Here is a 13,943-nt window from a genome sequence, read left to right as displayed (position 1 = left end):
AGCATCCACGGCCACGACCACTTGCCCCCAAGAAAGCAGGAAGCGGCACACCAACTGTTGGGTCGGCTTGTCCTGGTGCTGCCGGGCTGCTTGCGCTCTGTGGGAGCTATCCTTTTCGCTATCGGCTGCGAATCCCTGGGCCGCTGGCACCCACAACCACAAGCGCGCGTCGTCCTCCAGGAATTTGATCGCGCACGACTGGGCCAGCCGCGACGGCGACTCTGACTCCGGCGGCCGTGGGCTGTGCTCCTCCGCCGCACGTTCTCCGCGGCTCGTCTGCAGCCACTACTTCGAGTGGCAGGCGGTTTCTTCTTCTTCTTTCTGAATTTGAAGAAGCGTGTGGCAATGCAAAAACTTCAGATTTGTCGGACAGACTCATCACCGCAGGAAAATCAGCAGACTGTCAAAAAAAAAACGTCTGGGCCCTTTGTGCATTTTTCCCCGCTACGAGACATTTGCAATATCAAACCAGATCGTTCGCCGTGGTAGAACCAGAACACGCCGTATCTATTGTGTTTGGACGGACGCTTGGAGATTCGCCGCGTACTTGTGGTCTGAATCTCACACGCCGTTGGCGCTGGGACTTGGCTCGGACGGAAGCAGCTCGACTTGATTGAAACAGCTCCCAGCGACTCCTGCCCAGGTCTTGTGATTTTTGCAGCCAGGTTTGTGTGCGTCAGTGCTCGTGGCCAGGGACAGGGAGCGCGCTCGCCGTCTCGCGCAAGCTGGGGTGGTTGATTAGATTAGTTGGCGACCAACGACCATTCAGGTTCAGGGCCATGTCCGCCCGCATGGATATTCTTCGGGTCAGCTGTCAATTCCAGAGGCTGCAACCAGCAAGAGGAGCGCGGGAGGCGAGGTCGCGGCGTCGCAGCCACACGATCCCGGTTCCGATTCCGACTCCCGGAGATCTTTTGTGTCCGATCTGCCTGCAGCAGCTGCAGGAGGTAGTGGAAATTACAGGTTTCCCTGGTGTACTTGCTTGCACCTGGACCTCTAGAGTAAGTAAGCTGCAGCACAGATTCCTTTGTTCGAGAGGGGCGAGTGAGATTTTTCAGGCTAAAAGCTAAAACACGGGAGGCGTCAAGGTTACGCGACCGACAACTGGCTGACAGACAAGTAGCAAGAGCATAGATCCTGCAAGATACCAGGAAGCAGAGAGCTGATGATAAACTGAAGCCGAACTGTCAAGACAAACAAACAAAAGTCCTTGTTCGAAAGGCGCCCGAGAACGGCAAGGTTACGCGACCGAGAACTGACTGACAAGCTAGCACGAACAAAAGTCCTTGTTCGAGAGCCTGTTCCAGGACATAAAAGATGGTATACTGAAGCCAAACTGTGGTGCTAGCTTGACAAGACAAGCAACAGGTTGCCGCACACGATGACACGGCCCAGCGGGCGCGCGAGACCCTGGCAGCCGCTCCACCTCCACTGCACGCGCCGCCCCGGGCGGCCACGCTCTCGATCTATCGCTTGCTATGCCATGCGCACGGCGCGGCGATGGCTCGGTGAGGGATGGCGCTAACGTGCGGGCCGGCGTGACGGTGGTTGGCAACCCATGCCGTCGCCTTGGAACCGGCGCCGGCGGATCAGGTCATGGATTGTTTTCAAACGATTTTGTTGGTTCCATGCTTCCATAGGTGGTCCGTGCGTCAGGAGCATCGGAGCAGTTTGGAAACCGGCATGGAGGCAAAAGGAGGGAGAAGAAAATCGATTCTTTTTGGAGAGGAGCTTGAGGAAAGAACAAGTGTCCGAGTAGGCTGACAGCGTCGTCCATGGACGCTGGCCCTTCTGCCGGTGCGTCGCGCGTCAGGCCAACGGCGAGGGCGAAAGATCCGGTGGGCGTGGGCGATGAATCAATGGGCTCTACCTCTGCTCGAGCCAATGAGCACAAAGATACCGGTGGTAATACTGATACCGTAGTCTCTTCTACCTCTAAACTAATCTAAGGATGATGTGAAAGGTAACTTGGTTTTGGGCCTTTTGGCAATCGTAACGCTATCTGCCAAACGCGTGTGTGCAGAAACTGGTGTGGCAGAACGGAAAACCATTGGCTCTGTGGGGACCTGATGTGAGATTTACCTAAACAAAAACGGATTAGCCCGTCTACATCCGGTGCCTGCTGGAACATGCGTTAAGGTGAAATAATGGATTAAAATATCACGACCGCGCACACTCGGCTCCAACTTGCAACCACACTTCCACTTCACTTTGTGAGCAGAAGCGCAAAGCATTGGAGAGCACACGAAGGACGGTGCTCATAATTCATAAAGCAATGCTGTAGTTTTCAAAAAAAAAAAGTAAAGCAATGTTGTGCATCGTAGTGTAGAACGCCACGGGTAGTCTGGTTGATCAATGGTTCTATTCCTATTACTTTGTTCGCACAACAAAATTTAAAAATTTCCAAATATGATTTACTCGGTGTAATCCGTAATATACCTTTTAATTTAACTAGCAAGATGGCCCGCGCTAATAGCGCGGGTAGCTAGGTTTTTTAAAAAATTCTTTTTATTTTTTTACCATAACAGAAGAGTTCTATTTGGTACTTCATTTACCACTCATTCACCCTTGTTGAATACTATTGCAGCTTTATATGTATAGAAGTTCATATCAATCATCGATCTTTAAGTTGTTTTTTGTCTATATCACGTTTGCATGTTTTAATACTTTAACTTGCTAAATAACTTATTCCAAAAAAAAACTTGCAAAATATAAATTTGAGGATTGAATTTAATACTGGTCACCTCGAATAGATGTTGGATCTCGATTTGTGCCTTGCAATATTTTATTTATTATTTAGCAAAAGAATCTCTAGCCTAATTGTCAGAATACAAGAGTAGCATCTGGCAGACCTAGGTCTGACTCATTGTGGAAGCGAATTAAAAAAAATCATGAATTAAATAAAAGGTTATATTTAAAAATTGTTGGGGCCACCTTACTAAGTTGGGTCAAAAATATATTTTTATTTATTTCTAGTTCTCCATACATATAATATGTATATGTTTTAATTTTTATTCAGCCGAACCTGTTGTTATTTTTTCCCATTTTGATTACTGTATCTTTTTTAATTTATTTTTAGTCCATCTGATTGGCTGTATAGATTGGTCAACTTCAGACTTTGTTATCTCGGCGGTGTATAGTTTGAGGCATTTCTTTGATGTTGTTTCTAACTCTTTTCTTTAACTTCCATTTTCTCGAGCTATTTTGGTCGATTTCTCCATCTTTCATTTTTTTTGCTCCACACATTTGAAATTAGTGTGTTTCATGTGCGATACACCTAATGTAGAAGTTCCCTGTTTAGTTAGCTCATTTACTGAGTTTAGATTGTGCCTCAGAGCTTACTGTTTTTTCTAAATGAAGAGGAGCAACGGCAACGACTGTTTATCTATTTGAATCATTTGTTGTGTATTGTAGACTATCGACATAGGGCTAGTTTGGCAGGTCTCTAGGTGTAGCTGAAATGGCTCTGGTAGTTCCTCTGATGAAGCATTTTCTCTAATGGAGATGGAGCCGGTTTGAAAAACATTTGGTACGATAGAACCACTTCTCCTATTTTTTTAATAAATACATAGAAGATGTCAAATGTCCAATGCACCTCTAGCTATATGCACGGACAAATAAATATAATATTATTTTATAATATATATAATTTTATATGAAATAACATAGTAATGAATATAATCATGGACTAAACCAATATTTTGTCTTTCCTTTTTTCTCCCCCCCCCCCCCGCACTTTTGTTATTTTTCATACCTTCTGTTCTCTTCTATTTTTCTACATTCCAGCTTATCCATTTAACTTTGCTCCATCTTTATCCTTCCCCGTGCAAGTTACGTATAGGTTATAGAATACGGAATATTTAATACATGGTGTAAGCCAAGACAGAAATGTGTGTTCTTATATCATGCGGACTCTTTATTTGCTAGGGGCTCTGTTATAGCTTTAACTTCAATTGGATATGGACTCTAAGTAGTTTAGAATATTGTATCTTCATTTAATTTGACATAGACTCTTCTGGTTAGTTTAGACTGTCAGATTTTTATTAAATCCAACTGTAGAAATCCTTCTCTTTTTTAATTAACGTGAGAATTTCTAGACCCTCTCGGCGAACATGGTGACTTCTCTTAACACTCCTTTATTAATATAATAGATTTATATGCCACTTTTTTTGACAAGAAAATCATCAAAAGTCCATGTGACATCATAATCCATATTGGTTCTTTTTTAACCTATTGGGCAGGTCTATACAACCAAGAAACGCAAGGAAGGATCCTCGAGGGGGTGCAGGCGCTGCTGGCCTGTGCCCACAGGGTGATGCGTCAACCCTCGGCGTCGACCAAGGTCAGGATGCTCCCCGCGTTGGAAGAAGCAGCCCCAGAAGGTGACGAGTAGAAGCTGAAGCCAGTGGTCGAATGGTGCGACGGGAGAAGACCCTGCAAGTGAACTTTGGAAGTAGTGCTCCGAGTGTGTCTTTGTTGTTAGCGCAGGAACGCTTGGGAGAAACTTCGATGTAAACCTGGGAACCCCGGGTTAAGCTTGCATGTTTGGTCTAACCTGAATCAGGCTAGACGTAATTCTTGCTTCTCCCTCCTCTCTCTCTTCCCTATCTCCTTCTCCCTCTCCTCTGTTTTCCTGGATGTTACTTTGGTATTTCCGTTTCGTTGGAATGGAAATGGGGGCAATCCTCGTGTCGAAAAAAATATGCCACTTTTTTTTTTTAAAAAAAAGTGTTGATTTGAGCATCTTGCTTCATGATCTCCCTTATATCTTCTCGTGTCCACCTTTTCCTCTAAAAGTAGCTCCTCGCAGCCTCGCACATTCTTTTACTTTCTCCATTTAGTTTGCCTTAAATTATATATTATATATTTGAAGAATGAAAAGAGTACTTCTGGTTAATCTACCTACCAAAATCACGTCGTAAATTATCCTCAGCCATCTTTATGTTTCTTCGCAAATGGTTTTTTTTAGAACACACATCTCTTACCTGAGTTGAGTGTATCATTGCACCCCTAAATATTTTTCCTTATAATCTGGCAGGACTTGACAAATCCATGTTGAACTTGAATTTTCTTGGAAAACCATGAACACCTTAGCCGTACTACGTGTCTAGCCTAGAATTACTTGGAATGTTCACATAATGTTAATGTTTGCATGATGGCAACATGGAAAAACAAATAGAAATTGGTAATGAAGTGGATGGTTAGATCAGAGGTGTCGTAACAATTACGCGAGTGTCGGTACCTCTGGATTAGTGTACCCTTCTTGCTGCGTCAAGACTCGCGTAGTTATCCGTAACTACGTCCTAAGGAGCTGAGCAGCCGGACCCTTGGGTCCGACTCCACCTCACCAGACCAACGGTCCCAGACCCGCTTCCCGCTCTGGGACGGGTCCGGTGTTACCACGTGTCCCAGAGGTGATTGCCGTGTCTAGGCAAGAACCTCGTAGTTATCCGTGACTACGCGCTGACGGCTTGAGCAGCCGGACCCCCGCGGTCCGAAGCCCTTCTCACCCGGTCAGCAGCGCCAAACCCATTCCTTGCTAGGGAAGGGTCCGGTGACGCCGCGTGTCCCGGAGAAGGGAGCGCTCAACCAAAACAGCCAGGGGGCCGGACCTTCCACGGGATCCCGAACTCCCATATACTATCCGGACCCCTCAGCGGGGAGGGAACAGACACCCCGCTTGAGGGGGTCTGGAGCCGCCACGTGCCCGCAGGCGCAGGCACGCGCGCAGCCGCGAAGCTTACCCGGGAAGACTACCCCACCTACCGCATTCAATGCGGGAGATGTTAAGTGCGCTCTGCCACAGCAGAGCCCGAAGTGATTTTTGCCAGGCTGTACTGTTGATCGCGCGTTACCAAGGCGCACAGTGCAGCCACTGGCGCCACCCACGCCACGCGCGTCAGTCTGCAACGCCAGTTAGACACGACAGCTCAGAGACGGAACATCATAACGCCTACGCGGTAGACTCAACACTCTACGCCGCAACCTACACCGCCTCAACGGGCGCCTCACCGATGGGACAGGTGAAGACCCGCCTCGGTCAGAGAGTCTACAGGGCGATGAAGCGCATCCAAAAAGAGATTCTCAAGGCACTATTAATGTCTTTTTAAGGGTAAACTATACATCCTTGTTGGGCCCACCTGTCGGGGTCCAACGCCTGTGTACGCGTCCTCCTTGTGCTATAAAAGGGGGACGCCTGCTAGAGAAGGACTCAAGTCTCAAAAGGGGCTTAGAGGCAGATGATATACTCATCCACGAACTTTAGAGCAATAGAACTCTCGGTGGACGTAGGGTATTACGCCCCGGCGGCCCGAACCACTCTAAATACTCGTGTGTTCTTGTGTTCTTACTTCATGAGTAGATCTGAGGAATAACTTGCACTTTCCCGAGTAACCACCATCTGGGATTAGGCGGGTGCACTATGCCACCCGGCTGTGGCCCTCCTCTTAGAGCCGCAACAGCGAAAAAGCATTTTTTTTAATAACCTTAAAAAAAGAGCACGGAGTTCATGTAGTTTAGTATAGGATAGTTTATCCTAATGATGTATGAAAGTAGGTCCGAAAACCGTACAATTGTTTGGTTAAGTATGACTGTTTCACAAATAACCCACACCTATTCCAAATATATTTTGACCATTTGATTTCTTTTTCTAAGACCATTGATATTCCATTGAGATGAAAAATATACAAACATGTCATAAAATCACACGGAACTCACGATTGCAATCTTAATATGCCAAAACAAAAACATGTCTATGTGCGCTTGCTCTTAGCCTACTCCTACCAAACAGGATGATAAAACTAGATTAGGCAAATCCTTTGACTTCAGATCCAATCAGCACCTTATGACCTGAAGACTGAACATGCAAGCCTGAAACCCAAGTGCCAAGCGGCCTCGCGACCATGACCCATGAGGTGAGGCCATGGCATCACCTCACTTCGGCCACCAGTCGCCACGCCTCGCTTAGTTGCCTTGCCCAGGGTTAATAATCCCGACCGGTCTGGTCAAACCGCCGCCCTCCGGTAGCGGTTTACCTGACCGGTTTGACCGGAAACCGATTGAATTCAAATCCAAATTCAAAATCGGGTAATCGGTTTGGACCGGTATACCGGCCGGTTTGACCGGTTTACCGACCGGTTTGACCGGTTTGAATTCAAATCCAAATTCAAAATCGCATGTGCAACCGGTTTGGAACAGTATACCGACCGGTTTACCGGCCGGTTTACCAAGTGGGTCTTAATGGGCCGTCTTATTTTTTTCCTTTTCTTTTTTGGTTTAACTTTAAATGCCCGAAAAATATGTTAAACGAATGAATTTTTGAGAAAATTTGATACCATTAGATTCGTCGCACTTTGAAGTATTTTTAGAATTTTTTGGAAATTTTTCATTTTTTTATATAAAATTTGAATTTTGAATTTGGGCCGGTTTGGTACCGACCCAAATTAGAACCGGACCGGACCGGTTTGACCGGACCGGTTCCCACCGGTTTTTGTAAACCCTGGCCTTGCCTAGTCTTCCTATAAACCGCCACCCCCAGTTCCCCGACCCGCCCACACGCACGCCGCGCGCGCAGAGCTGGGGAACGGCACGGGGACGCCACCGCCGCCCGCGGCTGCCACCGGGCCCCGCCACCCGAGGCGCACGCCGCTCTCCTCCTCACCACCACCACCACCACCACCACCTCGCGAGCAATGGCGGTGGCGCGGCTGCGCTCGGCGGCCGCCAGGCTCCGGCCGGCGCTCGCTGGCGCCATCGGCGAGAGGCGGCGGCTAGGCACGGCGGCGGCCGCGGCGGAGGTGACCGCTGATGCGGCGGCCGCCGTGGCCGCCGGGGTCGCGAGGTGGGAGCCCATGGGCGCGCGGGAGTACTACGACTACCGGCGGGCCATCTACGGCGACATCACGCACAAGGCCATCCTCGTCGACGCCGCCGGCACGCTCCTCGCCCCCACCGAGCCCATGGCGCAGGTGCGCTCGATTCCCATTCCCGCCTCTCAGATTCTCGCCCTGTTCCGCCTTGCCTGTTGCGCGTGTGATCCAGTGGTTTGCATGTCCCATTTCTGGCCATGACTAGCAATTGCTGCGGGCATGCAAGACAATTTCCGCTGTGCGCGCCCTGAGGCAGTGTGATTGGACTTGAGCTGATCCGTTGTTGTTCGGCTCTAGTATTCATGTGTAGTTCTGGGTTGCGCTACGGAGGAGATCTGTTAGGCTTTGGGTGGTTCAGTCCCCTGCATAACGAATTGCAGAGGAGGCTCCTTTCTGTGATGATTATTATATGCATGCGTTCTGATCTGTGCTGTTTTAAATGTTTTTTCAGGTATACAGAACGATCGGCCAGAAGTATGGAGTGGAATACTCAGAGGATGAAATACTGATGAGGTATCGGCGGGCTTATGCGCAACCATGGGGTAGATCCCGCCTGAGGTAACGCGTTTGTTACTGTTCTGCGGTGCCAAATTGTGCATGTACTTGGCTTTATTTTCGATGTCCCTGCCCAATTCTTTGAAGAAAATAGTCAAGCACGCTGTAATAGCATCTGGAACTATTTTATTATGTGATCTCAGATGATTGCTTCATGCTGTCAGATGCTCGTTGAAGCGGCACATACCTAGTGCTTCTGTGCAATTCAAACAAACTATGGTATTAAAAGTGGTGAAAGAATTGTCATTTACTTCACAGTGGCTTAGTGACTTAGTCTTTTGGAACAATCACTTTGAAAGTGGTTGGTTCCTTCCATAAAGCTAGGGAGAATTTGGTACTGCTACTGCAAGCACATGCAAGATTAGCTATGGAGAATTTGGCAGCTAAAAGGCTTACATTTACATCCGATGTGTAGAGGTACATCTATGTCAATAGAGCAACCAATATCTATCAATCTCAGGTATTGTAAATTTAAAATATTTACATAGATAAAAAGAAAACAGCTGTAAGACGATGTGACATAGTGCTGGACATCCTTGCCAGAACAAGTCAATAACTGGGAGAACTACGTCATTGCAGTCATGTTCAGTGTGATTATGTCCAGATCTAGATCTCGGATGGAAAGAACATATGTTTGCTGGTTTCTGGCAACACTAAAAGAAAGGACACAAATAAAAACAAAGAAATGCAGTTTTAATGTTTTATATATGGTTTAAATTTAGATGTTTGAGTACAAATACTGTACAGTTGATAAGTAATGATTTTGCCTGCCTTTTGTGTTTTTCAATCATATGTTGCAAGTACCACCATGGCGTTTCGTATACTTATCAGGAGAAATATCTTATCCGAAAAGCGTCACAGACTTTTTTTCTCAGCATATTTGGGTGGTGGCCAAAAAAAGGACGTACCCAGTGCCGTAGGCTCCCGTGTGAATAACATTAAAGCAAATGGTGGCCAAAGTAATACAATTGCTTTAATGTTATTCACACCTAAAGCCCTATTTGTTTGTAGCTCATTTTGCCTACCCACTCAGAGTGATCTTTCGGTTTCGAGTTTGTTACTTAAATGAGCTAATGAGCTGCCTGGGACCTTAGAGCCCTCAGACATGTGAATGTGTGGTTAAAGTTATTCTGCCTACAGGAATCATATTTACATTGAAATCCTTTAAAAAACCATGACTCTGCATGGACTACAATTGAAATTCCAGTCTTAATGTATCTGGGTATCTCCAGGTATGTCAATGATGGAAGGCCCTTTTGGCAACACATAGTCAGTTCCTCTACAGGCTGCTCAGATCTGCAGTACTTTGAGGAAGTGTATCAGTACTATACGACTGAAAAGGTGAGATAAAGTGTGTAATCAAAATGGCTTCAGACCACCTGGTTTAGGTATATGTCTGCTAAGCTTACAAATGTGAAATGTTTTGCTAGGCTTGGCATCTCTGTGATCCAGACGCAGGGCGCGTTTTCCAGGCATTGAGAAGGGCTGGTGTAAAAACTGCTGTTGTGTCCAACTTTGACACTCGTCTTCGGCCACTTTTACAGGCCCTGAAATGTGATCAATGGTTTGATGCAGTTGCTGTATCTGCTGAGGTGGGTTTCCATTTAAAAAATCATCCAAAGATTAGCACGTGCAGCAGCCTACTAGTTAAAAGGCACTGGCCCTGTTTTAATTGCACTTGTATGGTTCTATGACTCTGTTAATTTTGTCTATTATATCAAACTCTGTTCCTTGGTTGATCAACTTTCAGGTTGCAGCAGAAAAGCCAAACCCAACAATATTCTTGAAGGCCTGCGAGCTGTTGGGCGTGAAACCTGAAGAAACTGTGCATATTGGGGATGACCGTAGGAACGATGTATGGGGAGCTAGGGATGCAGGCTGTGATGCCTGGCTTTGGGGCAGTGATGTTTACTCCTTCAAGGAGGTACCTATATTTCTCTTCTGCTCAACACTTCTTGTGAAGTCCATGCACAGAATCTTAACATTTAGGTAGCACAAGCTCAAGCCACAAAGCTTAGTTAATTAGACAAAAATTCAAGATCCGGCAGCTCTATATTTTTTGTTGCACATCAAGCTTTAGGAACGATTTCATTGCATATAAATTGACCCTGGGTTTCCCTGCAACTGTTCTATATCAACATCATTTTCGGATTCTTGCGTTTGCTTATACCTGGATGCCTGTTTGTATCGCAGGTCGCAGAGAGGATCGGGGTTGAGGTATAACGACTTGACTGCAGAGTCAACTCAACATGAGCTGCAATACAAAGAAGAAAATAGGCTGTGGTGTTGCCTCCTTGTACATAGTGTCAATTCTTGTTGCCCCGGCACCTTGTACATACTTTCCATTTTCCCAGGGAATAACAGAGAGCAGTTTGTCCTGCGACATGCCCCTTCCCGTAGCAACTGTTGAATACTGTATATGTGCGTTTCACTGTCCAATTGGCCGCCTGTTTAATTTGCCTGTTGCTTGTGCCGTAAATTCTGTGATCCAAACGCATTGCAATTGACCCGAACAAGTGACGGCGACGTCCAGTACTTGATTCGTTCGTCAGAAGAACAGAAAAATGCAGATAGCTTATCAGCTGCCAGTGCGGAGCTGCGGAGGCCTCAGACTGTGTGTTGAGTGCGGCGAACTGGCTGAGGCAGTCAAAAAACGGGTGCCGGTGTCTGGCACAGGAGATGCTCCTTCTCTAGAGCTTCATCACTTTGGTTAGTCCCTTAAAATAATACAAACTCAAAATCCATGCCAAGAATCATCATCATCTCGACGGTACTTACATTTGATTATACTGAATTTGTGCAGCTGACCTCTATAATGCAAAGCACCTTCTATCCTTGTGCACAGATGACTGTGGCCTGTTTTCAACAAGCCTCTCAAATGAGAATTACCTCGTTGCAGCCACTTTTGGTATCAAATTTGAAAGTAGTGGATCTATTTCTAATCCTGACCTGACATGACCTGCATGCTTTCGATAGGTCTCAACAAGCCTGAGCTGTTTCACCTAGCTCAGGAAGCGTGCAGTTTATTTTTGCTGATGAAAATGTGAAGATGTCTCTGAAGGAGGTGTTCAAGCATGCCGAGAAGAGATTGATGATGTTGTCTGATATTGGCGTGCCAAACTGATGTGTGTGCCTCTTAGATCAGTATGAACGCAATTGTGTGACGTATGCAAAAAAAAAAGTGTAGGCGTGTTATTTCTTGTTTATGTATGGATTATGTATTTCTTTCAAGGTTAAGAAGAAATATAGTCAAAGAGGTAATCAGTATCAAGATGTGGCACAAAAGACTATGGAGAGGGGGGTGGAAGGAGCTGATAAGTTGGTTTGCCCCTAAAGATGACCCAGCTCAAGAATTTGAGTGTTATGTGCCAACTTATGTTTGTCGTAGACATTCATCTATGAATGTTCAAGACCGGGATTCTCCCTTAATCTAAAAAAAATGTGCCAATTTATGTGTGTCTAGCTGTTTTAGGATTTGTCTCCTATATCCTCTATCGACCCTGCTCAAAATTGGGCCGATTGCATTGTTTTTATTCACGCCTTCTTCTGCATTGTCCTTCTGATGGGACTAGTGGTTTGGCAGCCTAAAATAAGAGCACAACTGATCAAGTGGAGATTGATCTGTGCCTTTGCTGTGGCCGTAGCTGTTGCATTAGTGACTACTTATGCCACCTATGGCTTTTGTTGCCAGTAAGACCAAGCTGAAGTCATGAAAGGCTGGCACCTTGCTTCACCTGACACAAGGCTGAAAATATTATCTTTTCAAGCTCCATAATGCTAAGCATTTTCAGTTTGATAATATTTTGCTGTTATTACTGCCAGCCATCCTTGCATGCTTCTCTCTCTCTTAACTGACATAGCAGTGCTCCTGCAAGTTCTTCAAAAAGAAAAATTCTAGACAAGCAGAGGAAGATCCACTAATACAACTGCTCAAGGGAATCAAAATCAGTCAATGCAGCCTGGATGCTTGGCGATCGAGCAGTAAGGACGGCGGTCGCGACACCCGCTGCTTCCTGGGAGAAGTCAGTATGTGCGAGCGCCGCCGTCGCTGGCACCACAGTTCAGGACCCACCTCCGTCGGCCACCGCCGCGCGCGGCCCCCCACCTCCTCGGCTCCTCCACAACGACCTGCCGTCGCATCTGGGTGTTGCACGTCGCACCGGCGGCCGGCCACCGCGCGACGCGCCGTCCTCCGGTCGTCGGCTCGTTGCGCCTGGCCTAACGCGCTCGAGCGGCGCTGCTCGAACGGTGCATGGCGGCTGGTGCAGGCGCCGCCGCCAACGGTTCCAGGACACCTTGGATCCTCTTCCTGGCTTCCCTCGCCGCTTCCCAGCTCACTGGCAGGAAGCCATGGCCGGCGTACCCCGAGTTGCCGGTCCGCCGCGACCATGTCGGGCGGACGCTGTTTGCTTTACCGTCCGGGGGCGGACGGTATTTCATTTACCGTCCACCCCTGGGCACCTGAGAGCTGTTCGATCCGCAAGCAACGGTTAAGATTGAGCAGGCGACGCCCGCCGCCGCTCGATTGTCTGACCGGGCCGCCATGGTCGCGTGATTCCGAAGTGCGACGCCGCGCCCGCCCGGGGTCCGGCCGGCCTTCCTGCGCCGCCAATCGAGATCCGGCTGGCTACGTTCTCGCGTGGTTCCGACCGAGTTCCATTCATCTCAGCTGTGGCGGAGGAGAGCGAAAGTCACCTCCGGTCATGGTTCTGTTCTGGGAGCCGGCCAATACTCTGAACCCCGTCGCAGTGCGCTCGGAGTCCTCGGACAGGCCGGTCGGCGAGCGCTCCCTCCGCAGGCCGCAGCCCACGCCGATGGTCGCTGCTTTAGTTGCAAACAAGCGGGAACGCCTTGCTCACCGTCGAGGGCTGGGCCGCAGGGTCACTGCGCTTCTCTGCTTCCCCTTGCCCGCCGCCGCCGCCACCCAAAACAAAGCAAACGCACGCGACGCGGTGGTGGTTGGCGCGCCGCGTGGCCGGAAGCCGTCGCCCGCGTGAATAGCAGGGTCACTGCTTTTCCCCGAAGTCACGACCTCCTCCGCCGCCCGCCCGCGGCCTCCCTCCTCCACGCCGACCTGCTGCAGCCTCCGGCACGGCGCCCTTTGGTGTTGCACCGCGGCATCCTCCGGTTTTCCGATTGGGAGCTCGAGCAACAGCAACCTACCATGATCGCTGCTCCACCAGCGGTCGTCGCGCTTGGTCAAACCCGCCGGACGGCACAGCTCGCACGGTGCGTGGCGGTTGGTGCTGGCGGCATCGCCGCCCTCCCCCCTCGTCCCGCCCCCCGCCGGGGTCCCAGTCACCTCGATCGGCTTCTCTTCTTGGCTTCCCTCGTCGCCTCCCTGCCCACTGGCAGGAAGCTGTGGCCGGCGTGCTCCGAGTTGCCGCGACCATGGAGAGCGGACGTTGTTTCCTTTACCGTCCGGGGTGGACGGTATTTCATTTACCGTCCACCCCTAGGTACCCGAGAGCCGTCCGTTCCTTACCGAACGGTCGAGATTTATCAGGCGACAACCAAAAC

The 13,943-nt window shown here is 48.5% G+C and overlaps 1 protein-coding gene across 1 annotated transcript; it reads left to right on the top strand.

The window, feature by feature from the left end:
- The first annotated feature begins 7,531 nt into the window (after positions 1 to 7,531).
- Positions 7,532 to 10,884, top strand: LOC120694746 (haloacid dehalogenase-like hydrolase domain-containing protein 3). Its single transcript, XM_039977994.1, has 6 exons — positions 7,532 to 7,967; positions 8,320 to 8,426; positions 9,656 to 9,764; positions 9,854 to 10,015; positions 10,174 to 10,347; positions 10,617 to 10,884. Exons 1-6 carry the CDS (start codon positions 7,692 to 7,694, stop codon positions 10,644 to 10,646), a joined length of 858 nt encoding a protein of 285 aa, XP_039833928.1. The 5' UTR covers positions 7,532 to 7,691; the 3' UTR covers positions 10,647 to 10,884.
- Positions 10,885 to 13,943: the final 3,059 nt, after the last annotated feature.

The sequence above is a fragment of the Panicum virgatum genome, chromosome 2K, assembly GCF_016808335.1.
Source record: "Panicum virgatum strain AP13 chromosome 2K, P.virgatum_v5, whole genome shotgun sequence".
Classification (NCBI taxonomy): Eukaryota; Viridiplantae; Streptophyta; class Magnoliopsida; order Poales; family Poaceae; genus Panicum; species Panicum virgatum.
Note: the sequence above shows the minus strand (reverse complement) of the source record. Positions and strands in the feature narration are given on the sequence as shown.